The 27,797-nt window shown below is 26.8% G+C and overlaps 4 protein-coding genes across 9 annotated transcripts; 1 reads left to right on the plus strand and 3 right to left on the minus strand.

Annotated features, from left to right (window-relative positions):
- Window positions 1–1,021: 1,021 nt before the first annotated feature.
- On the minus strand, window positions 1,022–7,857 carry LOC113559130 (E3 ubiquitin-protein ligase KCMF1-like). 2 transcript variants are annotated; one of them, XM_026964754.1, is made up of 7 exons: window positions 7,550–7,857; window positions 6,123–6,430; window positions 5,373–5,498; window positions 4,834–4,925; window positions 4,407–4,590; window positions 4,094–4,305; window positions 1,022–1,818 (listed from the first exon to the last, which is right to left on the minus strand). In XM_026964754.1, exons 1-7 carry the CDS (start codon window positions 7,563–7,565, stop codon window positions 1,407–1,409), a joined length of 1,350 nt encoding a protein of 449 aa, XP_026820555.1. In that variant the 5' UTR covers window positions 7,566–7,857; the 3' UTR covers window positions 1,022–1,406. The 2 variants fall into 2 exon arrangements, with proteins under 2 accessions (XP_026820555.1, XP_026820550.1); XM_026964749.1 differs by having other exon boundaries at window positions 1,034–1,818; window positions 4,819–4,925; window positions 7,550–7,854.
- A 179-nt stretch (window positions 7,858–8,036) lies between these two features.
- Window positions 8,037–10,616, plus strand: LOC113559124 (protein AF-10-like). The gene is made up of 2 exons (XM_026964735.1): window positions 8,037–8,283; window positions 8,533–10,616. The coding sequence occupies exons 1-2, from the start codon at window positions 8,277–8,279 to the stop codon at window positions 10,440–10,442; spliced, it is 1,917 nt and encodes a 638-aa protein (XP_026820536.1). The 5' UTR covers window positions 8,037–8,276; the 3' UTR covers window positions 10,443–10,616.
- A 1,839-nt stretch (window positions 10,617–12,455) lies between these two features.
- LOC113547906 (putative uncharacterized protein DDB_G0282133) lies at window positions 12,456–20,486 on the minus strand. Of its 5 annotated transcripts, none has more exons than XM_026948483.1 (4): window positions 20,266–20,486; window positions 18,837–18,893; window positions 17,808–17,900; window positions 12,456–17,741 (listed from the first exon to the last, which is right to left on the minus strand). In XM_026948483.1, exons 1-4 carry the CDS (start codon window positions 20,294–20,296, stop codon window positions 12,520–12,522), a joined length of 5,403 nt encoding a protein of 1,800 aa, XP_026804284.1. In that variant the 5' UTR covers window positions 20,297–20,486; the 3' UTR covers window positions 12,456–12,519. The 5 variants fall into 5 exon arrangements, with proteins under 5 accessions (XP_026804284.1, XP_026804287.1, XP_026804288.1 ...); XM_026948486.1 differs by having other exon boundaries at window positions 12,456–14,801; window positions 15,198–17,900; XM_026948487.1 differs by having other exon boundaries at window positions 12,456–14,366; window positions 15,156–17,900.
- A 2,113-nt stretch (window positions 20,487–22,599) lies between these two features.
- On the minus strand, window positions 22,600–27,594 carry LOC113548163 (ribonucleoside-diphosphate reductase subunit M2). Its single transcript, XM_026948890.1, has 6 exons — window positions 27,203–27,594; window positions 24,099–24,284; window positions 23,796–24,031; window positions 23,505–23,733; window positions 23,229–23,447; window positions 22,600–23,164 (listed from the first exon to the last, which is right to left on the minus strand). Exons 1-6 carry the CDS (start codon window positions 27,248–27,250, stop codon window positions 23,003–23,005), a joined length of 1,080 nt encoding a protein of 359 aa, XP_026804691.1. The 5' UTR covers window positions 27,251–27,594; the 3' UTR covers window positions 22,600–23,002.
- Window positions 27,595–27,797: the final 203 nt, after the last annotated feature.

Consider the following 27,797-nt stretch of genomic DNA (forward strand, 5'->3'; position numbering starts at 1 on the left):
TCATGAAATGTTTATAATATTACTAAATACAATAATATATTAATGAATCAAATGTTCAACAATGAATTTTTTTAAAACGCTTAGTTTAAAAAAAATACGGATTGATGTTTGATATTTTGTATTGCACATTTTTTTTTTTTATATTATGTATGTTGTTACTTATATTATTAATAAAAGTAAATAAGCTAAATATTGTTATAAAAATTAAATATTTATTTTCTTTAAAGAATATATATATTACTTTCTAATTGATATAATGGCAATTTATTTCATACTTATGATATTACAGATTTAGAAAATTCTGTTTTGAACTTCTTTTACACTGTATACTAATAAATAAACTATTACATTTTTGATAAGAAATTAGTTAATAAAATATTTTGGTTTATCATTAAAGGATATATTTGAAATATATCAACTTTTTTGAGTTGTAATAAGCAGTCATAACTCGTATATTATTTGTTTTTGTAGTTTATTATAGATTTGTGTTAATTAAAATGTTTCTTTAGTGTTCAAATACATATAAATAATCATAATATTAAATGTGGAAAGCAAAATAAAAATATATATAGTTAACATAATAAAAAATAATAATAATAAAAAAAAGATAAAATTAATTTTTACACAAATTTTAGAAGTAATTGAAAACAAATACTAACATTTACCTGAACCTGACCAATGTAATTAAATAAAATTATGATTGTATATGTTATATATTATATTTATATGCCTACTCAGTATGTTTCTATTTGAAAAAGTTAGTTTTTAATTATGTATCAGGTAATTTAATATTTCTATTTCCTATATAAACAAACAGTAAAAAATGTATTTAAAGTAAGTCCATTGTTAAAAAAATATTATAAAGAGTGATTAAATACTCGGTAACAAATTAAAGTTGAAGTAAATTTTATTAAAAAACAATGAACAAACATTACTGAATACATATTTATATAATTTTTAATTTCAAAAGAAAATTAACAATTGCTAGACATATTTACAATATATTTACTAAGTTTATCAACTTTATTTTCAATTTTGTTCTTAACAAAATATAATTATTAATTCCAATATCACAATAGAGAATTATCACGTTTGAAACTCCAGACATATGAATTCAAGCGATTAGTTTAATAACTTAAGCGATAAATCAATGTTAAATAATTTAAAGACCAGTATATTCTTTTTTTTTGTTTTTTTTTTTAAATACACAAAAATATATATAATATACAGTTTTGAATTAGTTATCATTAATATTTGTTTTTATATTTATATATAACTAAACTGAAATCTAGAGAAAAAAATCATCCTAAATATTTTACTTTAATTTCAAGTGTTACACACCAGTACACGACTAGACATTTCATGTTGAATTTATTAAGCAGCAACCGGATTATACCAACATTAGTTCAATGTGATGGTGATGGATCAGAGACTTTAGGTTGTTTTCTAACATTGGCTGCTGGTTGTGGAATTTGTGATTGCATCACAGCTTGCCTATTGCGGCTGGGAGGGGAAGAATATCTATGAGGAACACCAATTACATGGTTAGCTGATTGCTGTGGAGGTGGTGGTGATGGTCTGCTGTTAGATTGTCGTTGTTTGGTATCTGGTACAATCGTCTTAGCTAATGCTTGTGACACCTGAGGTTGAGCTACTGTGGTTAATGGCGATTGGTCTTTTTTGGCAGTTATTGTTGCTGGCATAGCTCCATTTGGAGTCAACATAGATAATAATAATTCTTGCATAAAGAAGCTACGGTCAGCACGATCTATTTCCAATTTCTGTTGTTCAGATTCATTTAATGGAGCATCAATATATCTATAATAAAAAACAAGAAAACAATTATGTTTGAATATTTCTAAAAAGTATTTAAATTAAAAAATTACATAAAATGTGAACAAAATTAATTATATTCTATGAAAATAGTATTTGTAAGTATAAGATCCTATTTTTTTTTTTAAATTACAAATATTTGGTGATTAATTATTATTAATTTCACTTAAGCAAGTGTTTATGGCTCGTAATCTACATTAAGGCTGTAGCTAGGCTTTTTTTTTTAATAATGAGCATTTTATATTTTCATGGTATTAGAAAAAAAATAGATGAGAGGGGCATAGATTTGGTATTCTGCCAGTGATGCTACTAGTTCTAGCTACGGCCCAAGTCAACATAGACACAAACATATAAAACTCGCATTTTCTACCCCCACAAACCGTTAATAGGTTCATGGCAAATGAGATTATGTTTAAATCCTCATTGATAATAAATATATAGATAAGATATTTCTATTAAGACATATACTATTTGGCCCGCAGTTAAGCAGAGTAAAACTAGGGTTCTCACTTGTACACAAGTTTCTGAGCAATAACCAAATAACTAGCATTTGAACAAGAGTGAAAAGATATACAATAATATTATAATCAATAATAGGTACCAATTGTGTTATCTAACAAATTTTTATATAATGCCATCATATCTATACATTTAAAATAAGCAGAATCAATTTAAAAATTAAATTACCTTTTTGGGTGCTTCAATTTTTTTTCTACTTAAGTCAATTTTTTAAGATTAAGACATTGGATTTTTAAATTATCGATATTAAAGATTTCAGATACTATGTTCTACTCTAGTAACCCAATTAACTCCTAATGAATTAACTTTAAGAAAAAGTTAGGTTTTTTAATGCTACCAGGAAATTATTGATGAAATTAGATCTTACATTGAAAATAAGAAAAATTGAGTTACATTAAATGAAACCACGGATACTGAAAGTAGCTATGTAGTAAATGTAATTGTGGGAACTTGTAGCCCCAAGAAACATTTCCTTATAATAACCAGTCAAAGAAAAGGTAAGTCATTTAAAAACTTGGACAGATCACTACAAATTATTTGGCCTAATGGTATTAATACGATCAAGTACTACTTTTATTAACTGATGTTGCATCCTATATAGTCAAAGCAGGTAAAGTATTTTATTCCAAAATGGAACACGTTACTTGCTTAGCCCATGCCATACTCCGTAGTGATAGGAAATTGATTAACTCATTCAAATTGCAAAAATATTTCAGAAATCTCTTTCCAGAGTTCAAATGTTTTTAAGAAATAACACCAAACATTCCATTACCCCAACAACCTATAATAACCAGATAAAGAAAATGGTTAATGGCAGCATTTTATTATTTTGAACATTTCAAAATGATTGCAAAAAATGAACAAACATGATGTAATCTCTATTAAAAAAGTAGTCGATTTAATGGTGGATTCAGAATTGGAGTTAAATTAGATGTAAATCAAATCAAACTTTGTATTACTACCAGATTAAATAACACTGTTAGAATCTTCAAAATAAACCCTATTGGTTCTTATTGGCTATTGATGCTACACAATTATAAAAAGAGAAAAATAAAATTTTCAGCTGTTTTACAAAAAAATAGTGAATATAAAACAATGAAAATTATATCAAAAATATTGTAAGGACAAAAAGTGTCAAAAAATGGTTTTCCAAGAGATATATAAGGAAGATGATATCACTTATTTTAAATATGCACCTATCACATCTAGGGAAGTCAAAAGAAGTTTTGCTGCATTTAAAACTATTTTATCTGACTATCACCAATCTTTTTTATTTGAAAACATTATGCATACTTTAGTTGTCTAATATAACACATTAAATGATTAGAGAAAATTTTCATAATATTTATATTTGCCTATAAATTGTACTGTATTTTTAATGTTTTAAATAATTTTTTTTTTAATTTTTATATAATATTATTATGTATTTTAGGGTATAAAATCCTGGGCATTATTTATAACTATTAAATCAATAATAATAAACTCGCTACAGTGTTGATTGTCTATGCTCTAAAAATATTGGGTATGGAACTGGGTCTGATATCAATAAAACTAATGGATGTCAAATGTCATGTGGGTATCAAAAGTCCTTGTAATAAATTTATATCACATTAAAATATTAAAGAATATTTTATTTAAAATTCAATTTCAATAAACAAACATTTAATTACCACGAAAAGAGAAATATTTTGTGTGTGGTTATTTCAATAAATAATAAAAGTTAAAAAATATAAATACATACTTGATTAGATATTGTGACGAACTATTACGTGCAGACTGATTTTGGTTAGAGTTTGAATCTACTACTTGTATACTAAGTAAGTTAGATGATGTACCAGCAGCTTGTGTTGGTGCTCCAGATCCAACTATATTATTGTTAGCCAATGATGCAGCTGCTGCAGATGAACCATGTCCTTGGCGTCGAGGTAAACGTTCTAATTGTTGTCTAGCAGCCTAAAATCATAAAATATTTTATAAACAACTGTTATTTGTACTTATGTTTAAATGAAACTATTTTTACAATAACTATAGATATTATTACTAATATACAATACCCTGACTTGTTGTCTTTCAAGCTGCAGCTGCATCTGCAACTGTTGCAGCTGTGAAGAAACATTGTGAGTGCCTTGTGAGCTACTTGCTGACGATCCAGGCACACTATTAGATTGTGCTCTACGAACTCCACTTAACTGCGATAATAGCTCAGCAATTGGATCTGAACCATCTCTCGTTCCACCACTAGAATGCATTTAAATAATATTAATAATTATACAATTAAAAATAAAAATATTCTTACACATCAACAATTTAATATATGTAATTCAAAAATAGCAAATAATAATAAAAAAATATCTATAGCAATTAAAAACCAATGCATAGCCAATCTAATAAAAAAGATATTTTATTTATCGAATTTCAAGCCATAAAAGACTACTGTTTGAATAAATATAATTAAATTGTCCGTACTTTGCTGCCCGGTACCTGAAATTGATAGCTCTTCGAACCCTTGTACTTCCCATACCTCTTGCAGACTGTGGTATACGCCGAACTGAATGTCTTGCAACAGGTTCATCGTGATAGCTTTTATTAAGGAAAAATCGTAAAAAATAATTAAATAATTAAATTTATCAAAAATGTATTTTTGTTCTTTTAATTTGCACTTCCTTGGTCAGCACCAACTAACCTAACTTTGTCCTACACATCCATATTTCCACGCCTTTACTTTACTCATACCAACTATTTTTTTGCCATTCTCTACTCTGTTTATTAACCTTTTCTTCATTCTATTCTACATTAATTTTCATAACACCTTTTTATTGCCTCTAAGTAACTTATTAATTTTAATATTATGTAATAAAAATTCTTTATCCAAATAATAAACTAATAAAAATAATTAACCTTATTAAACATTATGATTATCTTTGAAAGAATTTATCATAACTTTAATTTTTTTTTTTTAACTTTTATTATAAGATAATAAATTTAAAAGAGTTTTGTTATAAATTATATAAAAAGGATATTAAAAATGAAATCAAATCTCTGGGAACACTTGGACTGGCACGATGTTGCATTTGTAAATGAACAGAAAAATCATCTGTTAATAAATTTGGATCACCTCCTGGGTGTGCTGCACAAACTGGACATACCTAATTATATATAATATATAAATTAATATTATAGCACTAATTATTAATAATTAATGTAATATACCACAATAGTAAAATCACTAAAATCAAAATTTATGATAAACAGTATAATGTATTATAATGTTGTAATGTTAGAATTTCTATTTAATAAAAATCAATGCTCTTAATTATTTGATAATATTCATAAAGTATACATTTATTTAACTTTTTTTTTTTACTAACGTAAAAAACATACAAATTTTAATTGTATACTTTTAAAATATTAATGCCCATTATTCTCCTTATAATTTAGTGTGGAATATAATACATTTACAGGTCTTTATAAACATATTTCCAAATCATTAAACACTACTATGTTATTATAGAAGGAAAAAATTTATATATTTTTTATATCCAAGAACTCTAAAAAAAAATGTTGTCAATGTTAAAATATAAGATATTTATGCTTATTTATAATAAAATAATAATGTGTAATATATTTAAATTTTATGAAAAATTAATTTATTAACTAAACCTAAAAAAAAAAATCACTAAAAATGAGCCTGGATATAATTTTTAAGGTGCAGTGTGTCATTTATGGACCCGCAAACCAGCTCAAAAATCTATTTTAAGAAATATACTAACAACTTCAGTAGTAAAATCTGGGTGTTCAGCTGTAACATGTTCTGTTAACACTACTTCTGTAAGACCCATACGTCCACAAAATGGACATGTGAATGCTTGAGGCTGATCAGATACCAATGATTCTCCACCATAGTATAGCTCGAAGTCAGCACGTGTTAAAATACACTGCATTGGATGATCAACTGAATGACGTGGTGTAGTTGCGCCTGCTTCATAACAATTAGCACAAAGATCATAATCATAGCATTTTAAACATTTGAAACGACGTCCTTTAAAGTTTCCTCTCATACACGCATCACAGCTAACACCTATAATAACACCACATAATTTTAAACAAATGATAATTTAAATTTTAAACATAATACTAAAGAATTTAAATTATATTATTAAAAAGAAAGATATTTTACTTGGAATAAGTATATTGATAAATTTAATTAGAATTGGTTATATTAACATTGACTATGATCAGTTCATCAACTTTGGCTATGTAATAAAATACAATCTAGATTTTTTGTCACTTTCTATGCTTATACTTAGTAATTTATGATCAAAATAACAATTTAAGTTATTTACTGATATTATTAATGTCAAGCTAACGCTATACATTCCATCATCAGTCAACAATCATTGGTGTCAGTCATTGAACATCAATGTCAGTACTATTGCCTATAAAAAGAATCATAAGTTGCAATCGGGACCTGGCATGTATTATATTTCCATGAATACTACTGATTCAGAAAAGAGTTCCTGAACATTTTAATGTTCAACATCACATTAAAAAATGTTGATATAAATCAGAATTAAGATGGTTATTCAGAAAATATATTAATAAAAATGTAAAATAATTATAAAATACTTTTGTTATTTAATGAAAAATGTATTAAATATAAAACTAACAATAAGATAGAGGAGTTAGTAGTATGACAACATTATTCTGTTTTGGAAATAGATTAATTTTATAATACCAATATTTTTGATAATAATTAGGTATTTAACTACAATATCCATACATGATTTCTAAATATTATTTGTAAAAACACATTTTATAAGTATTCCTAATGTACAATTATAAAATAACTACCCAGGTATGACTAACAATATTACAAATAATTGATAATTTTGAAATACCTATTAACACTATATTTAATATTATAAAATATTAATGTATAGCGTACTTTAACACACACACATTATGAACACAAGCTAATGACGGAATAATTAAATGTTATAATATAACTTAATGATTAGTTCACTATCATTGACAAGTCAATACCAGTATTAAATACAAAACTGACTAGGATTAACTAGCACCACAGAGTAATTTCTAAAATTACAATGATTAAATTCATGTTTGTTTTAATGAGTAAAACAGCCAAAAATGTTGAATATTTTAAGAAAAGCAAAAATCAGTAACGTTGATTGCTTACCTTCATGACGTGACATTTCACGGGTTCCGTCTCTACCGTCGTCTTCTCACGATGTATTCTGGTCATTAACAATTTATTTCGTATAATACACCGCACGTATTCCTGATAAATTAATGCGACCGATCGTGTGTATTCCGCAGAGTTTGAACTTGTATGTAAATACAAAAGGATATTAGCCGATTTACAGATCGAATTTTAGTCATGAGATGAGGAAAAAATAATAATGATAAATTAAAATTAAAACAAGACGGATGATAGTTCGTTTTTTCCTTTATCCCCGTTCAATTATTTTTTGCAACTTCACGACAGCCGATTACGACGGGATGGCCAACGATTGTACATGGAAGAAACGGCTAACAACACTGAATATAAATTTATGGTTGATACCATAGTACACAGCCACAACCGTGATTGAAGTCAATCAGCAGGCTGACTAGTCAGAGCGTGCCCAAGTGTAGGGGTGGCCTGTCGACCTGATAATAACCAGTTTTACTAACATTTACTATTTTATATTTCCCTTTATGTTGCACGCATTTTTTGGTTCATGTTCCGTTCATTGATCATTCTTTCATCGTCTTCATTTTTTCGAATATTTGAATTTAATAATTTATTCTCTTTCATTTCCTCAACTATATAGTGATATTAAACGTTTTCATATTGTTTATAACCCGTAAACATTAAATCTTTGTTATTATGAACAACTCGCGTATAATCAGTAATTACTCATATGAATCGTAAGTAATGTTTATTTTTGATTACTACTGTATTATTATGTCTAGTCTATATAGTATGTTGATAGAATATGTATTGATTATTAGTTAACAGATATATGTATTAATATTTTTCACAATATAGTGTAGTACAGTCAGTAGATCTCATGTTACTTAAATGTTATTTAATATAAATTAACTTAATTAATAAGAACTACTTTGAATGCACCCAATACAAATAACTTAAATTAAGTTAACTAATTTTTTTTCTAGCTAAAGCAATGAAAGAAATGTTGGGAAACTGTAGTGTATGTAGTGAAGATAAAGCATTTGATGATAACCCTTTAGTATACTGTGATGGTCGAAATTGTAATGTTGCTGTACATAAAGCTTGCTATGGGATTCGAGTAGTACCGAAAGGATCGTGGTACTGCAATAAATGTGTAGCTCTTAAAAAAAATCCAAGTGCCAAAGTAATATGTGAACTGTGCCCATCTAAAGATGGCGCTCTTAAACCAACAGAAAATGGGAATTGGGCTCATGTTGTATGTGCTTTGTTTATTCCTGAAGTGACTTTTATTGATGTTCATACAATGGAACCAATTAAATTAAATGAAATACCACCTGATAGATTTAAAAAAGTTTGCTATATTTGTGAAGAAAAGAATAGAGAACCTAAAGTTTCAATTTATGGTGCTTGCATGACTTGTAAAAAAGGAGGTTGTAAATTAGGATTCCATGTTACTTGTGCGCAAAATGTTGGATTGTTGTGCGAAGAAGCAGGAAACCATGGGCGTAATGTACAATATGTTGGATATTGCAAGCACCATTATTCAAAACTTAAAAAGAGTAGCAATATAAAAATAAAGCACATTGCTCCATATCGTCCTCAAAATGCATCTGAAATATCATTAGATGAATTTACTCATGAAAACATTGACAATGATGGTCAAGCTAAATCAAAAAAAAGGCTTCCATCATTTAATGCTTATGAAGAATCTAAAGAAAAACCACAAAATACTACTCCAAATCATTCTCAAACTTCTACTCGTCATCCTAAAGGTAAAATGGAAAGTGTGTCAGTCGGTAGTATTAAACAGTATCCTATTGATACACAACCTGAGAAAGAAATAAAATGCGAAAATGTTGATAATTCGATGGATGTTTGTATGGTCAATGATGAATTACAGTCTGATGGTTTAAAAATTATTGAAGAACCAAATTTATCTTGTATGGATCCAAATATTCCCCCAGTTAACATGACAAATACATGGATTAAAGATCCAAACATGATGAATGTATCCAACTCTATCACTACCAAAAATAAAGATTCAAACGATCAAAAGTACTTTGAATCTAGTATTGATGCTCCGCATATGTTGGGAAATGCTTTAAATCCAAATTCCACCATGGCTCAACAAATGACAGATACATTAAATGAAGAAATCAAGACACATAAGCAGTTCAATGAAAATAATATACCAACACATCGACCACCATTGCTAATGGGCCCCCAATTATATCGCCATGTTCAGAAGCCTCCTGATGTTCCTCAATCAAATGCTTCTGGCCCTGAATGGTTTACTAATGGGATTGGAAATAGTTCCCAAAGTTTAGAAGATCTACTTGAACGGCAATGGGAACAAGGTGGATCATTATTAATGGAACAAGCACAACATTTTGATGTAGCATCATTATTATCATGTTTGTATCAGTTGAAAAATGAAAATATTGACTTAGAAAAAGAATTGGCTACATTTACTAGACGTAGAGACCATTTATTGGCTGTAAATGCTAGACTAGCTATTCCATTGGTTCCTCAAAATCGGACAAATCAAGTTGCACCAACCCCTCCAAATCATGTTGAAACATCATTACCTCCGAGATCCAACTATTTACCATCTATGGATAATCAGATTCTACAGCAACAACACAGGTATCATCAAAATTATGCAATACCTTCTTCCAGACATCCTCAGCAACACCAACGCTATTCACCTAATCTTGCAGCTCAATCACAAGTTATTGTTAGAGGAGGAGGTATTGGGCATGACTCATGGAATCAACATAATAGAAATCATAACCAAACATCAAATCCAATATATCAAACAATGCAAGAAACACCAAACATACCAACGTCCAGACATCAAATAGGCATGGACAATTTACCTAAGCAAAGCTGAGATCATGATAAATGTCTATGTACAGACTGTATATCGACAATGACCGATTATTTGTTAAAGTATTTTCCCTAGTCTTAAGATGGAATAAATATTTCTTTAATTTGTAACTCAAATAATTGTGTTCATTGATTTGTATTATTATTAATAATTAACTTATGTTAAATTTGTAATTATATTATAATGTATTATATTACACAAAAAAATTGAATTTTAACTAGATAGTAAATTATTTATTATAATGATTTTTATTTTGTATATATTATGTATTGTAATTAGAGGTGTTTGAATACTAGTAATTTTAAATCAAATCATGTCTTAGTACATATAATAACGATGCAGTATATGTTTAAAATTAATTCAAATAGTGAAAACAAATTCATATGGTAATTCATGAATAAAAGTAACAATTATAATAAAATATAAAATGATTGTTTTCTTATTCTTACTAAATATAAACGTATTAATTTCTTATCACCATAATATTCAGATATAAATTGAATATTTAAAATGTAATTGTAGGTAGATGCCACGATTAAATTAATCGTGGTATACGTTGTATACTGATAATTTTATAGTAAGTATTGTTTTACTTGCAAAGATTTTACAATTTGATATTTAATTGAAAAAAAAGTTTAAAACGCTTAAATTTATTACAATATGCGTATTTTAATATTTATATAGAGCAATAACAGATATCACTGCACAAAATTAATTGTATAAAATATTTAATAACCTCATTAATTATATTATTATTTATTAGTCCCTATTCTTAAACCATTTTCAAGGTTACGTACATTTTTGAACAGAGTACAAGCACATACTAGATGGTAAGCCTATTATAATTTAACATACAGTAGACTTTCGGTAATCTGGATTTGTTTTATTTTTTAGTTAGAACAATCGTACAATTATTACAATCATTTCAAACAAAGAAAAAAATTAATACCTCGAAATGTCGATATATGTATATATATATATATATCATAGACCTTATACATATAAAGTATAAGTTCTAAGTTATATATTTTTGAAAATATTTATATTCTGTATCATTATAATTTTTACTTTTTTGAACATCATACATTTCTAATTACATTTTCTGATTTCTGAAGCAGAATACTGTTTAGAGTATTTTGATACATAAAGTTTTAAATTAGAACAACTAATTTATGAGATAAATATTTAAAGTTTCAGCAAGCGGAGGTATGGAGTAAAGGGATACCTGAAAAACGTTGGTCTACTACTTCGCACACATAAATTTTAAATACATCTTAAAGCTCATAAACTACTCATCCAAAATTCTTTTTTCATGTATTGAAATACTCCAAAAAATATTCTACTTTAAAATATAAAATTAATAATGTAAATTGTCATTCCTAAAAGTTAAAAAATTATAACTATAAAAGAATCAAAACCTAAATCACAACCTAACCTAATCATTCAGTATATTACTGTATGTATATTTTATATGTTTTTAAAAATATGCTTTTATGTGAACTTCCATTAATATTTTTCGTAAATTAAGCAGTACCCCGATCTCAGTGACGTAGCCAGGATTTTTCTTTGGGAGAAAGAGGCTGCAACCCCCTCAGCCACACCACTGCCTGATGTGACATACATGCCTATTGACTAAGATTATGCTGTACATATTAAAGAAAAAAACTGATATTTTATTATAGTTATGTATATGATACAAAAACTATCATTTGGTAAATATGAAAAATTAAATTTTTTGTTTCATAACAAACCGTTGAAAAACTATAAACATATTTGTTTAACAAGAATTAATCAAAGAAAATACAATAAATAGTTTTAACTACAATAAAAAAATTTTTTTTTAACATAATGCACAAAACATTGATTAAGTTTTATAATTAAAAAGTTCAGTAGTAAAATACTAAATATTATATCTAAAAAAATTATAAATTACATTTTTATGTAGTAAAATTAAATAAATAATAAACTATAAAATAAAATTTCTTCTTAATTCTACTTCATATAATATGATAATAATATAATATACAAATAACACCAATTTAATGTATTTTTTTTTTATTAATAGGTAAACTGGGTTTGACTAAGCTTCTTTTAGGTGTTTCATAATATAATTTAAGAATTCTTCATCATCCATGAGGGGAATATAATATTTTTGTGGATCAAATTTGACTGCTGAAGTTTCAAGGTTCCACCCAGGAACTAATTTTTTATAATAAGCCATTGGTATGTAATCAGACAAAAACCCTAAGTAATCAAATGTATTTCTGATGATTCCATATCTTGCCATGTGGTATCTCAACATGTCTGTATACAATTGTAAATTTACTTTATCATTATAAATTTGTTTTAAAAGCATTGCTAGGTATTTGACAAACTTTTCTGCATACTTCACCGAATATATATTATAATTTGGTTGCAGTTTAATAATTAAGAATTTGTAAAGACGTTTTGTAATCCATGATTCTTTCTTATACAGTGATTTGAACTTTTGTTTTATATTTTCTTCAATCTGTGATTGATCAACAATAGTTTCAGAGAGAGAATGTGTGAGTGATGACGTTGATTCAGAAATTTTTTGTCCACCGAAAACTAAAGTTAGAATTGAAGGACTACGGTTACATGAACGTGTTACAAATGATCTTGTTAATGGTCCATCATTATGATCATCAAGTTCAAAAGCACCAGGATGAGTAGATTTTTGTTTATTTGTAGACATGATTTTAATTGTGTTGACTATATTTTCTGTAATAATTAATTTATTACTTTTAGGTGTTTGAAACGTATTCACACTTACATCATTTTGGGTATTTGATATGCTTGTGGTTTCATCAGGTAACGTTGTCCAAAATAATGAATTATCAGAATTATTATTAAAACTTTCATCATTAAAATTAACTACACTTTTTGAAGTTCTAGTTGAACTCGTAGATAACTTATTTACATTATTATTTGACTTTAACGATCTAGTTAATAAAGACTTATTTTTATTAATACCTAAAGAAGATCTTAATACTATCTTAGATGATCTATTTTCCACCACTGAGCCATCTGTAATATTTGGATTTACTTGATCAATATTATTATGCAAATGGTTTTCTTGTTTTGATGATAAACTATGTATTTTATTAGTATAATTTGTATCATCTTCTACTATTAATCTATTAGTGGACGTTTTTATAGAAATATTTGATGAAGAATTTGATTGATGTATTGATATTACATTTTGTTCAAAAGGTTCAGCAGTAGTATTCCTAATTGTTAAATCATCAATATTGGTTAATCCATCAATAATAATTGGAGCAACATTACTCAGAAAATTGCTTGTTTGTTTTGACACATTTTGTTTTAATGATCCAGTAGGGGTATTCAAAGTTGATAAATCTTCAATATTTAAAGTAGTACTTTTTAAATGTTTAGATTGAATTTTAGCCGATCTACCATTTACTGATAATCCTGTAGTGGAATTTAATGATGTTGTACTGTCATTATTTGAAATAACACTTGTTGAAGGTTTAGATGTCAATGGTAATGATTTATTTCTAGGCGAACTACGCCTTTCTGAGAATCCAGTAGTAGAATTTGTTGATTTTAAACTTTCATTGTATGAAGGACTAATTGAACGCTTTGATTGTGTTTTCTGAGATTCATTACTTTCTAATGATTTCATAGAAGTATTTAATGTCAAACTGTCATTGTTTGAAATAACACTTGTTGAATGTTTAGATGTCAATGATGATTTATTTCTAGACGAACTACGTCTATTTGTTGATTTTAAACTTTCATTATCTGAAGAAGGACTAATTGAACGCTTTAATTGTGTTTTCTGAGATTCATCATTTTTTAATGATTCCATAGTGGTATTTAATGTCAAACTGTCATTGTTTGAAATAACACTTGTTGAATGTATAGATGTCAATGATGATTTATTTCTAGACGAACTACGTCTATTTGTTGATTTTAAACTTTCATTATCTGAAGAAGGACTAATTGAACGCTTTAATTGTGTTTTCTGAGATTCATCATTTTTTAATGATTCCATAGTGGTATTTAATGTCAAACTGTCATTGTTTGAAATAACACTTGTTGAATGTATAGATGTCAATGATGATTTATTTCTAGACGAACTACGTCTTTCTGAGAATCCAATAGTAGAATTTGTTAATGATAAGCTTTCACTATCTGAAGAAGGACTAGTTGAACGCTTTGATTGTGTTTTCTGAGATTCATCATTTTTTAATGATTCCATAGTGGTATTTAATGTCAAACTGTCATTGTTTGAAATAACACTTGTTGAATGTTTAGATGTCAATGATGATTTATTTCTAGACGAACTACGTCTTTCTGAGAATCCAATAGTAGAATTTGTTAATGATAAGCTTTCATTATCTGAAGAAGGACTAGTTGAACGCTTTGATTGTGTTTTCTGAGATTCATTACTTTCTAATGATCCCACAGTGGTACTTAATAATGTTAAACTATCATTGTTTGAAAGAACACTTGTTGAATGTTTAGATGTCAATGATGATTTATTTCTAGACGAACTACGTCTATTTGTTGATTTTAAACTTTCATTATCTGAAGAATTACTAATTGAACGCTTTGATTGTGTTTTCTGAGATTCATTACTTTCTAATGATTCCATAGTAGTATTTAATGTCAAACTGTCATTGTTTGAAATAACACTTGTTGAATGTTTAGATGTCAATGATGATTTATTTCTAGACGAACTACGTCTTTCTGAGAATCCAATAGTAGAATTTGTTAATGATAAACTTTCATTACTCGAAGTAGAAATTATTGAATCTTTTGATTGAGTTTTCTGGGATTCATTACTGTCTAATGATTCCATAGTTGAATTAAAAGTGTTATTATTTGAAATAGAACGTTTTGAATCTTTAGATGTCAATAACCTTGACTGTTTTCTTAATGAACTACAACTTTCCAATAATCCAGTGGTAGAATTTAATAATGTTAAACCTTCATTACTTGAATAATTAGAACTTATTGAATTTTTGGATTGATTTTTCTGAAATTCATTACTTTCTAATAATTTTGTAGTATTTGGTAATAATAAATCCTTATTATTTGAATTTAAACTAATTGAGCACTTCAATTTAAGTGGTTCTTGATTTAATTTATTAGTTAATAATGAATCGTCAAGTGGTCGTTTTTCCTGAGAACTTTTGTTGGTTTCTAGAATTTTAGAAGTATGAAAATGTGTATCTATGTTCACATTATTATTACCACCTGATTTATTAAAAGTATTGGATTTATTTCCAGTGTATTCAATAAAATCAGTATTTAATGAAATGTTGTGTTTTTTTACTCCATCAAAGCTTGTACATTTTTCTTGATAACTAAGACTATGACGACCAATTTTATTACTAAAATTAAATTTTAATGGTAATAGATTAAGGCTTTTGGGTGTATTGTATTTAAGTGAAATGGGAGTTTCAGACATACTTTTATCATTTTCAACAACATTATCCAAAAGAGTAGTATTGTTAATTATAGGTATATCATAGGTATGATTTAAATTAGAAATGTCCATTGTATTAAAAACTGGAGTGTTATTTACATTTGACACTGACGTCTGAATTAAGGACACTTTTTTGTTATTGAGTGTAACATCAGAAATAATGCTTGAATCATTAATAATATTGTCAAATACAGAATTAGTGACATCAATTATTTTTCGGCTGAACTTGTGAGTAAAAACTTCTGTATTGGATATATCCATGACACTATTTGAGCAATTATTAACAACAAAAGATGGTTTTGAAGATTTTTTAAGTTCAGCATTTTGTTTTTCTTTAGTTATGTTATTATTACCAGTAATATAAATATCAATTTTAGAAGTATTGATATTTGTTGGTATATCATAGGTATGGTTTAAATTAGATATGTCTATTTTACTGAACCCTGGAGTATCATGAACATTACACACTAATGTCTCATTTGAGGATGTATCTTTGTTATTTAGTGTATTGTCTGTTATAATACTTGAATCATTAATAATATTGTCAAATACTGAGTCAGCTACATCAATTGTTTTTCGGTTGAATTTGTGTGTAAAAACTTCAGTGTTAGATACATCAATACTATTGGAACTGTCATTTAAAAGAATAGATGTATTTGATGGTTTTTTAAAAACAATATTTTGTTTTACTCTAGGTATATCAGCATCATCAGAAATTGAATCTTTGAATGTAGTAGAATCAGTATTAATATGTACATCATAAGTATGATTTAAATTTAACAGACTCGTTTTACTAAACATTGGAGTATTATTAACATTTGACATTGAGATCTCATTCAAGGATGTCTTTTTGTTATTGAGTGCAATATCAGATGTCATGCTTGAGTCATTAATAATATTATCAAATGCAGAATTAGTTATATCAATTGTTTTTCTGTTGAACTTGTGTGCAAAAACTTCCATGTTGGATACATCCATATTGTTGGAGTTGTCATTTACAAAAACAGATGAATTTGATGGTTTTTTAAAAACAATATTTTGTTTTACTCTAGGTATATTAACATCACCAGAAATTGAATTTTCAACTGTAGTATAATTAGTATTAATAGATACATCATAAGTATGATTTAAATTTGACAGACTTGTTTTACTAAACAATGGAGTATTATTAACATTTGACACTGAGATTTCATTCAAGGATGTCCTTTTGTTATTGAGTGCAATATCGGATGTCATGCTTGAATCATTAATAATATTATCAAATGCAGTATCAGGTACATTAATAGTTTTGCGGCTAAATTTTTGTGTAAGGACTTCTGCTTTGGATTCATCCATGATATTGATGGAACTATCATCTACAACAAGAGGCGAATTTGTGATATTTTCTTTTATTTTAGATATATAAGTATCATCAGCAATTGAAACACTCTCTGTGGCAGATAAATTATAATCTGGTATATCAATATGGTCCTTTTTTTTTTTGGAAAAACAAAATTTTGGAGATTTCATCATACTAATTTCCACATTATCAAATCCACTGTAATTAGAATTATTAATTTCAATAAAATCTTCATCATTAGGAGGTATCAATCTCTTACGCTTTTGAAAGCGATTTAAACAAATACTATTCTGAGTTATCTCCATCTGACTATCGTCATTTAAAACATTCTCAAACACACGACTAAAATTTTGAGAAATTGGTTTGTGTTTTTTTTGAAATGCTGTGGTTTTACATTCTGAATGACATTTTGTGTCATTGGCATTGAACTTTGATGTATTTATAGCAGTAGAAGAAGATTCAAAAACCATAAAATCTTCTTTATCTTTAAGAGTATCAGAAGGATTAGCACAACACTCTTTTAATGTCTCAATATTAATATAGGTATTACTTGAAGTTGTGTCTGATGAACTTAATGCAGATACTGTAGCCGACCATTCTGCACTAATAGTTTGTTCTCCAGCTTCTCGTAGAATTTGTTGATCTAAAAACAATGAGATATTATTAATAAAACACAAATATAACTATTATATATTATATTACTATTACTATTATATATTATTATATATTATAACTATTATTATATTGCATTAGATTTTATAATTTAATACATATTTTTAAAATTAAATTATTAAAAAGTAAGTATGTACAAAAATATTTATCACAGTTATTAATAATTTATAAATTGAAATGTTTAGGTAATCGATTTAAACATTACCATACAATATAAATTTAAAAATCATATAAATTAATAAGTAGAATGTGCTTGAATCAGTATCAAGACTAATTTCTTTTATAATATTCACATATTAAAAGAAGTTTAAAATTTAATCAAAACTGTATGAATCCTACTGAAAATATAACATACTCAACTCTGTAGGTACTCTACTATACAGGGTCCGGCAATAAAACCTCCCTTATTTAGAAATAGCGCTGTGTGAGGTGTGGTGGTGGTACAACAGTGGAGAGCGTATCGATAAACAGTGGTATACATACTATTTTTAGTAGATGTAATGGCAAGGAATAAAAAACAAAACCAAAAATAAAATTAAATAAAAACCAACAAAAAATAATGAAAATAGAGTTATGAAAAACTATCGGGAAAGGCTTTGTGAATGTTTTAACAAAGGAGGACACCACATAACCGATATAATGTTTAAAATAAATAAATAAAAATGGCATAATATTTATTAGTAAAAAATAAAAGAATTTTTTCCATTTCTTTGTTTGTTTATTTGCAACTGCCTCTTGAAATATTCAAATATGGGAGGTTTTTTTGCTGGACCCTGTATATGAATGAAAAACACATAAAATGATAGTTGTAAATAACTTGTTATTGCTTCAAATCCAAGCTCTTAAAGTCTCAGGTGAACATACTATTATTATTTACCTATATTCAAAGTTTACCAATATCACTTACCAATATCTTCATTGGAACTATCCATTTCATAATTTAAAGTAACACATTTAAATGAACCTAAAAATTATAAGGATTATTAATATATTTAAAGTTAGAACTAACAAAACTTAGTTTATATTTGTGTTTAGTTTAGTAACACTATGAATGATAATTTAACTATAAAGTAAAATGTTTATTTTATACTTGCTAAAGGGATTAAATTTAAAATATGCGCAAAATTATAAAGTAATACTACCAATTTAATAAATTAATTAATCTGTGTTAATACCTATTACCTATCGTCGTACCTACCATTGATTTTATAATATACTTTATATTATCATAAATCATAAACAGTGGCAACAGTTCACAGTCTCTCCCGCCCCCAAAAATGTATTGTTGGTACAGCACATGTGTGCACTTTGCAATTCTGCCTAGGAAATTAGACTTTTTGCTTTAATTTAATTTAATATTCTAGTTTTCATAATTTTTTTATAACCAACCCCCTTCAAAAATTAATTCTTATACACACCACTGATTATAAAATGAATGTACTTATTAATGAAATAAAAATACATCATTAATGTTTGATTATGTTGTGCTTCACTTAAGCTCTAAAACTAGGGGGCGGTATTATATTCTTTTATATATTTTTTTTGAGTCTATGCAGTCAGACGAGGATTTGAAATCTTTACAAATCATGAAACCGGATAATTAATAGTAAAAATTTTTCTTTGCATATTTGAGAATATTTTGTATAATGAATATTAGAGATATATCGATTAATTTTTATAGATATTCGATATTTATTTTTGCACTGGTGTACATAATATAAATTATATGTCCAATAATAATAGTGATATGATATTGATATATTATATCACTATTATAAACATCGTATATTGTATGATCAATATGCTCTAATTAGTAATGTACTGTAATAGTCTGTGGTAGATAAGTGATTTATCTAAGATAATGATGCTCGACACTTCAAAAATAGCTAGCTCCAGGCGTTCAATACATGTACGGTACAACACTGCAGTGTCGCGTGTCGTGTAGTGTTGATATAAGTTATATTAGTTCTTTGTATTATTTTGCATACAAATACATATTTTTAGCATATTTCTTAATTATGATTTTTAAAGAATATTTTCAACTTTTTAAAAGAATATTAGCATCTTATTTTGGCTATTTTAAAAAACTTTTCAAAACCTTATGTTTAAAAATCTATAAATAATAATAGATATCATATTAATACCATACATAATATATTAATATATCAAAAATGAAAATAAATTACTTAAGTTATATTTTATTAAATCAAAGAAAAACTTAAATCTAAATACTATAACACTTTTATTAGTTACATACTGAAATGTTTAGTTTAAATCTGGTACTAAATACTGTACCTATATTTTTGATAAATAATATTAATAATTTATATACTTACTCGAACTACTGTTAGGTATTGAGGACTCCATAATGCATTAACGAATTAATGTTAATTTCATATTACATTAATATACAACATAACAACAAATTATAACTGCTTATAAACATTATATAACTTGTAATTTGTATAGAAAACTGTGCTTAACACATAATACGTCTTAAGAGTTATTCTCAATCTTGAATTTATAAACTTTCAAGTATGAACAGTGAAACTATGAACTGTCGAAGGCGAACTGTGATAAGATTCAACGGAAATTCAAATGAAATAGTAGTTTGAATTCAGTGTAGCCAATAGATGTTGATCAAAATATTATTGAATGATTGGTTTATTTGGAAGGGGGAATTTCAAGGATTTCAAGAATTTCTAATCTCAAGGAGTATAATTTATGATAGATTTAGGCAATACTAAGATCAGAAACGAAGTATTCAAATTACTCCATAGTACATTAGTACCATAGAAAAAAGATAAAGTGCAATTTAACAAGAAACAAAACCAGTTTATTATGCCAAACTAGCCATCATTTTTATTTTGTAACATGGTCACACTACTCACATTTTAAAATTCAAACCAATTAACCGACAAGCTGACAACCGGTTTGAACCAGATATATCTTAGTCCGTGCTTTGAACTTAGCAGTAGATGCCAGACACCACTCCCGAATCCCGACCCCGCCAATACCAATCAACGACAACCGCATTCGGTGCGAATGATAATTGACGATTGTCGATGAAATTTTACACAGACACAGTACAAACGTTACTGCATAGTTACATCAATACTTCATACTTTAATACTTACATGTATAGCTATTTAATACACTCAAGGGCTAAGGGCTAAAACTTTAACATTTGAAATAAGATCCCTCATAAGGTTATTCTTATTTACTGGACATTAAAAAACAAATGTAGTGTAGTCATAAAAATTATTAATGAGCGATAGAAGTTGTAATTTTGACAATATAATATTTCAGGTTTCAGGAATCAAAAACCTTTGATGGTAATTTTTGCATAAAAAATTGGATTTAGTTTGTACTTTTGGGAGGTAAAAATTAAAAATTATCAGTATTTTTCAAAAAAATCAACAAATATTATTATATTTGCAAAACTCAAAAATAAAAATTGAAATTTTCATCAAATGTTTAAATTATTTTCTTTACATAAATACATGATAAAATTTTTAAAATATTTCATGCTATTTATAGACATTTAATTTTTTTAATTTTGTTTAAACATTTTTTTCATAAAATGTCATTAAAAAAATTATACAAGGAATTTGTTTATTGTTTATTTACTAATTAAAAATATAAAATTAAATACCTACTTGAAATTTTCATTAAATGTTTATATAATTTTCTATAACATAAGGTTTCATTTTAAAAATATTTTTACTTTTTTGAGCTATTTTTAAATATACTAATACCTAAGATTTTATTTTTCATGTATAAATATCAATAAAAAGTTATTTACCGAATTAAAATTCTTGAAATTTTACAAAAGATCCTGCAAATTTGTTTTTATCCTTATTATACCTAAAAAAACAGTCCATTTTAATGTTTCAATTCTGTGACGACTCTATTTATCTTTTTTCCAATTTCAGTTATAAATATCATAAATTAACTTGAGTTATAAAAATTATTATGTATTAGTATCACATGGACAGCCTTTAAATAGTTTAATTATAATACAAAACCAATTTTTATATAAATTGATTATTTAACATACGAGCAAAGCCGGTTCAGCTAGTATTTATATAAAATGCTAAAAATACATACCCACAACTTTGGATTTTGAGGAAATTCGTCATTTTGTAATTAATAAATCATAAAAACTTTTCTTTTTATGTCCAAGATTGGAAAAATCAATAGAATGCTCTATATCTCTTTATGATTTACAACCTATATTTCTACTCAAGTCAAATTAATTTTTAACAACCATTTGAAGTTCAAATTTTAACAATATTACACATAACAGTAACAATGTAAGTGCTACAACAGGTTCTGGCATTTCCATTAGCTCTACAATTTAAAATTTTTGTATCAAATTAAAGACTACAATATTTATGATTGAGTTATCTTAGCGATTTTTAAATATTCTAATTTTAATACAAGATCTCAAAATATACATATATTTTGTTACTTTATTAGTAATTAAAAAATATTAAAAATACTTGGGTACAATTTTCTTTTAGACTTGAAGTCAACAAAATTAGATATAAGACAAGATTATGATTTGGTAAAATATAAATAAATTAAAGTAATAAAAACAAGCATAAGCTTTAATTTTCATTTATATTTTGTAGAATATCTGGATATAGCATAACTATTACTATAAATAAATTAAAATTTTTTTTTATTTAGTTAACACATCATTTGTTATCTAGAAATTAAAATTAAAAGATCAAGTAAAATAATTACAACACATTTGTCATATATTTCTAAATTTTAAATTACAATTACAACTATAAATATGACAAGTATGCAAAGTATAATAGTATAATTTATTAAAATTTTAAATACTTTTTCTTTTTATTATAAAATTTAAAAATAAAGTTTTCTTTGAATTATAAATACGTCATTGATATAATAATATTATTCACAAACAAAATACAGAGTGCTTATAGTGCTTTTTGGTTAAATAAAGTAACATATTACCCCCCTCTTGTGGGGGAAGGGAAAAATCATTAAATAAATAAGTACACAAATAAAAGAAAAAAAAGCCACTACCAAAAATATAATTTAAAAGTCCTTATCAGTTATATCCATTGTTGATAAATGAGGAGTTTCAGTAACAGCCACTGAAGCTTTTTGATAATCACCTACTCTTTTTTCAAAAAAGTTTGTCTTTCCTTGTTGAGATATAAGTTCCATAAATGGAAACGGGTTTGATGATCTGTAAACCTATAATTAAATATTTAATTAAATTTAAATAATTAGTATTATTATTATTTATAAATGTACGTACTGTAGGACATCCCAATTCAACTAACAGCCTATCAGCTACAAATTCAATATAAATGGCCATCTTTTCACAATTCATGCCAACCATTCTAACAGGTAAAGCATTTGTTAAAAAATCTTGTTCAATAGTTACTGCTTCACGAATTATATGTGTAATAATATCTTGAGGTGGTTTTTGAACCAAGTGTTTAAATAAGAGACAGGCAAAATCTGTGTGTAAACCCTAGAAATATTAACAAAATAAAATATGTGATGTGTTATTTAATTTTTAACAACATACCTCATCTCTAGAAATTAACTCATTGCTAAAAGTTAAGCCTGGCATTAATCCTCTTTTTTTTAACCAAAATAATGCGGCAAAACTTCCAGAGAAAAATATACCTTCAACAGCAGCAAATGCCACTAACCTTTCACCAAAAGTTGCCTTACTATCACTTATCCATTTAAGAGCCCAATCTGCCTTTTTTTTAACACATGGCATGGTTTCAATAGCATTAAATAAAAAGTCTCTAAACATAGAAAAAAATTATAATAGAAATTAGTCTGTATAATTATGAGAAAAACTAGTTACTTTTCTTTTGGGTCCTGAATATATGTATCAATTAACAAGCTATACATTTCTGAATGTATATTCTCCATCATTATTTGAAATCCATAAAAACATCTAGCTTCAGTTACTTGAACTTCTTGAGAAAATCGTTCAACAAGATTTTCATTAACAATGCCATCCGAAGCAGCAAAAAATGCTAATACATGGGATACAAAGTGACGTTCTTCATCAGTCAATCTAATCCAATCATCAAGATCCTAAAAACAAAATCCATTTTTTATCAGAAAATTATTGATCGGTGATTTTGATGAACTAGAATTTTACGTTTTTTAAATTGACTTCTTCTACATTCCAAAAAGAAGCTTCCTGTTTTTTATACATGGCCCAGATATCATCATATATAATAGGAAAAATGACAAAACGTCTTGGATTATCTTTCAATAAGGGTTCAATTGTGGCATCAAAATTTGTTCTATAGTCAGTCACGGATTCCAAAAAATGTTTAGTTTTCTAAAAAAAAAATAATAATAATAATTAGAATATATTAATTATTAAATAAATCACATGAATAGCACAAATACAATTTAGTTATGACATTGAGATTTAAAATTTTTTTCTTTTAAAACTGTATTGTTAGAGTCCACCTCAAAATTGTTTTTGATTCTCATTACACAGCATAACAAGATTGAGAAGGAAAACCTTCCTTGAATAATTGCTTATCCAACAATGAAAACACCATTTTTCTGTACAGATAAAAATTTGATTTTAAAATGAGAACCCCTGTCTTCTAAATTATTAAGAGGATATCAGCGCACTATTTGTTTTCTCTTGCCCACACGCAAACATAGACAAGACGTATTTACGCAAAATCATTTTTTCTATGTTTTTAAGTAATCTTAAGGTAAAATCACTCATTACAAAAAAGATAGATAATAATATTTTTGATTGATTGACATATTGATTTTATAATTTATTGTTGTTTGGCTTTCAAAATAAACAAAATTATGTTGTAAATTTAAATTAAGTTCAAATTGTTTTGAGACCATATTTTGACAAATCCATGTCATTCCCTCAAAAATATTATTCTCTATCTTTTTTGTAATAGGTGTTTTTACTCTAAAATTCCTTAAAATCATAGAAAAAATGAATCTGCGTAAATACGTTTAGTCTATGTTGCGTGTGAGCCAGAGAGAAAACAAATGGTACGCTGACATCCTTTTAATAATTTAGAAGACAGGGGAGTTCTCATTTTAAATTCAAGTTCTTATGTGCACAGAAAAATCTCAATAATCTGAATTGGTCATTTATAAAAATAATTGTAAATTCCAAAAATAAGATTTTTTATAACTATATTATTGAAGTAAAAATGAAGTGAGTTAGCTTGGTGAATCACTTTGTACAAAATATAAAAATTATATGAGCATATTTCAAAATGTCATATTAAAAATTAGCCAATTTTTTTTTCACAGTTAATTTAAAAACATTGAAATTGATACCTGGATACCTATTAAAATATATTGAAAATCACATGGGTGATTCAAACTGTATTAGCATCATGTACCTAAATTAGCCATAGGTAAATAAATTATCACAAGTATTGAACAAACAGCATATAAAATATTTTCCAAAATAAAACAATGTCCCCTAGTAGGTATAAATAATTATGTCCATGGTATCTATATTTACAGCATAATAAATTTAATTATCTACTTAATACTACAACACAATATTTAAAATTACTAAGACTAAGTGCATCCACTAAATTCTAATAACATTAATATTTTCAATGTTGATAAATTTTTTTAAAAACAATATGAGATACGAGATACCAATAATTTTTTCATAAAATATAATTGGAAAATAACATGTCATCATGTAGATCAACATTTGTGGGTCGTGCCATTAAATAAGGTATTTTATAAAATAAAACCTAAGTATTAAATTTTTTTAAATACCTATGTACTTAAACTTTGCAGCAAAAATAGTTATATTTCAGTTCAATTATTATTTTATGCAGGAAATCAGTTAACACAAAGATGCCTAAATAAAAACTAGGAAGCTATTCAAGGTAACCTACAATTGCACTATAAAATTGTTCACTATTTTTTGCACCTGCTATTACAGATATTATATAATTTTACACGAAGCTATAATACAAGGTAATTTTATTATCATGAAACACTCGTAGTCATATTTCAAAAACTATTAATATTTTTGAAAATATTTCTTTTATATAATTTACAGTCAAAATTAAAAATCTTTTTCAAGTTTTTATTTTTTTTGAACGACAACATACATTCTGAAGCAGAAAATTTTTCGGAATATATCAATATAGAAAAATCACAATTTGGACGAGTAGTTTGAGTTCCCTTTACACATACTTTGTTATTAATATAGGTACAAATACATAAATAAGTACACCATAGATATTATTTTTTTTTTTTTTTTTCTTTATTAATATATATACAATCTGTACACAAGGCACAATAAGAATATAGGCTATAATATTACAGGAGGAAAATCTTGAGTGAAGAAGCCACCCACTGATGACACTTCGTCTTTTATTTTACATACGTATATGTTATTTTAACTTATACAAATATTTTTTTTTTTTTTTTTTTTTTTTTTTTTTTTTTTTTTTTTTTTTTTTTTTTTAAGGGTTTAGTAGGTCTCTGCACCATTTACGCTTGAGACGCCGAGGAGGGTTACCAGGGATGGTTAATACACCTAGATTTTTTATGAGTGGGTTTGGATGTGAGTTAAGGCGTAGGTGGAACCGTTTGTAGTAATTTTTTGCCTCTTCCTAGATTGTTTTCATATGCAGGTCTTTATGAAGTGTGTGATTTGACACATATGGTGGTGAATTGGTTATTTTCCTTAACGCTATATTTTGGAACCTTTGGATTTTATCTAGATTAGAATTTTTCGCATTGCCCCATAGCTGTAGGCCGTAAGTCCAAATTGGCTTTAAGAGAGATTTATAAAGAAGTAATTTAATATTTAATTTTGAATGTTTGTTGTTGACAATTAGGGTTTTGAGCATTCGTAATCGGGAGTTTAATTGTAATCTTTTGGCTTTGATATGGTGAGCCCATGTAAGACGGCGGTCGAGAGTTAGTCCGAGATATTTAACATTTGGGGATGGGGGAATCTGAGTACCAAAAAGCGTTACTTCAGGACATGGTGTTAATTTAAGTGTAAATGTAGTATGTACAGATTTGGATTGGTTAATTTTAAGATATTATTTAACCTAAAAAATTGAAAAATCGCGATCAATTATCATAAACATAAAGCGATTTAAATAATATATTGCATTATGGTTATTGGCGGCAAACGAAACAAAGCACGTAAAAGGCACTTCCTATACGGTTTTCTTAACCTAACGATAACCGTAAGGACAAAATACTGCCAAAAATAGGTGAAATTACCTGTGGCTGTTGCGAATTGTCCATTACATTTTCCTTATTCATCGACATCGTCGTTGTAAATATTATCGTCGGTTGTCAATCAAATAACGTTAGATGCAGAAAATAGTGATCGAACGGCAAACGTGAAATGAGAAGAACCTGAGAACGAATGAAAACGATACGTGTGCCGTGTGGCCTAGACAACAGTAGACGTACCCCGTAGATTTGGAGGCAAAATAATATAATGCCTGGTGGTTAGTAAGTACTGAGTAGTGGTAAACCATTCAAAGTGGGCGCTCACCCGCACGCACACGCGGTTCACAAAGACCTCGATATGATTTTACGCGGTAAAACGATATTATAGGTTGTATGCAGTAAGTTGTAGCCATAGAATAGATAAAGAACTTATTGGTTGTAACGGCAAATAGTAGTCATCTTTGTTTACACTTTACATGCAGTGTTATCAAATGTTATCGATAGCAAATTTGGGTTACTGTTTTACCATTATTATTATTCCATGGTTTCGGTATAACTTATAAAATGACCATGTACATAATCAAAAAACATATTATGATGTATGATCATAGTTTAAGATGCTATCTTAAATCATGCTACC

The sequence above is a fragment of the Rhopalosiphum maidis genome, chromosome 1 (assembly GCF_003676215.2).
Source record: "Rhopalosiphum maidis isolate BTI-1 chromosome 1, ASM367621v3, whole genome shotgun sequence".
Taxonomy (NCBI): Eukaryota; Metazoa; Arthropoda; class Insecta; order Hemiptera; family Aphididae; genus Rhopalosiphum; species Rhopalosiphum maidis.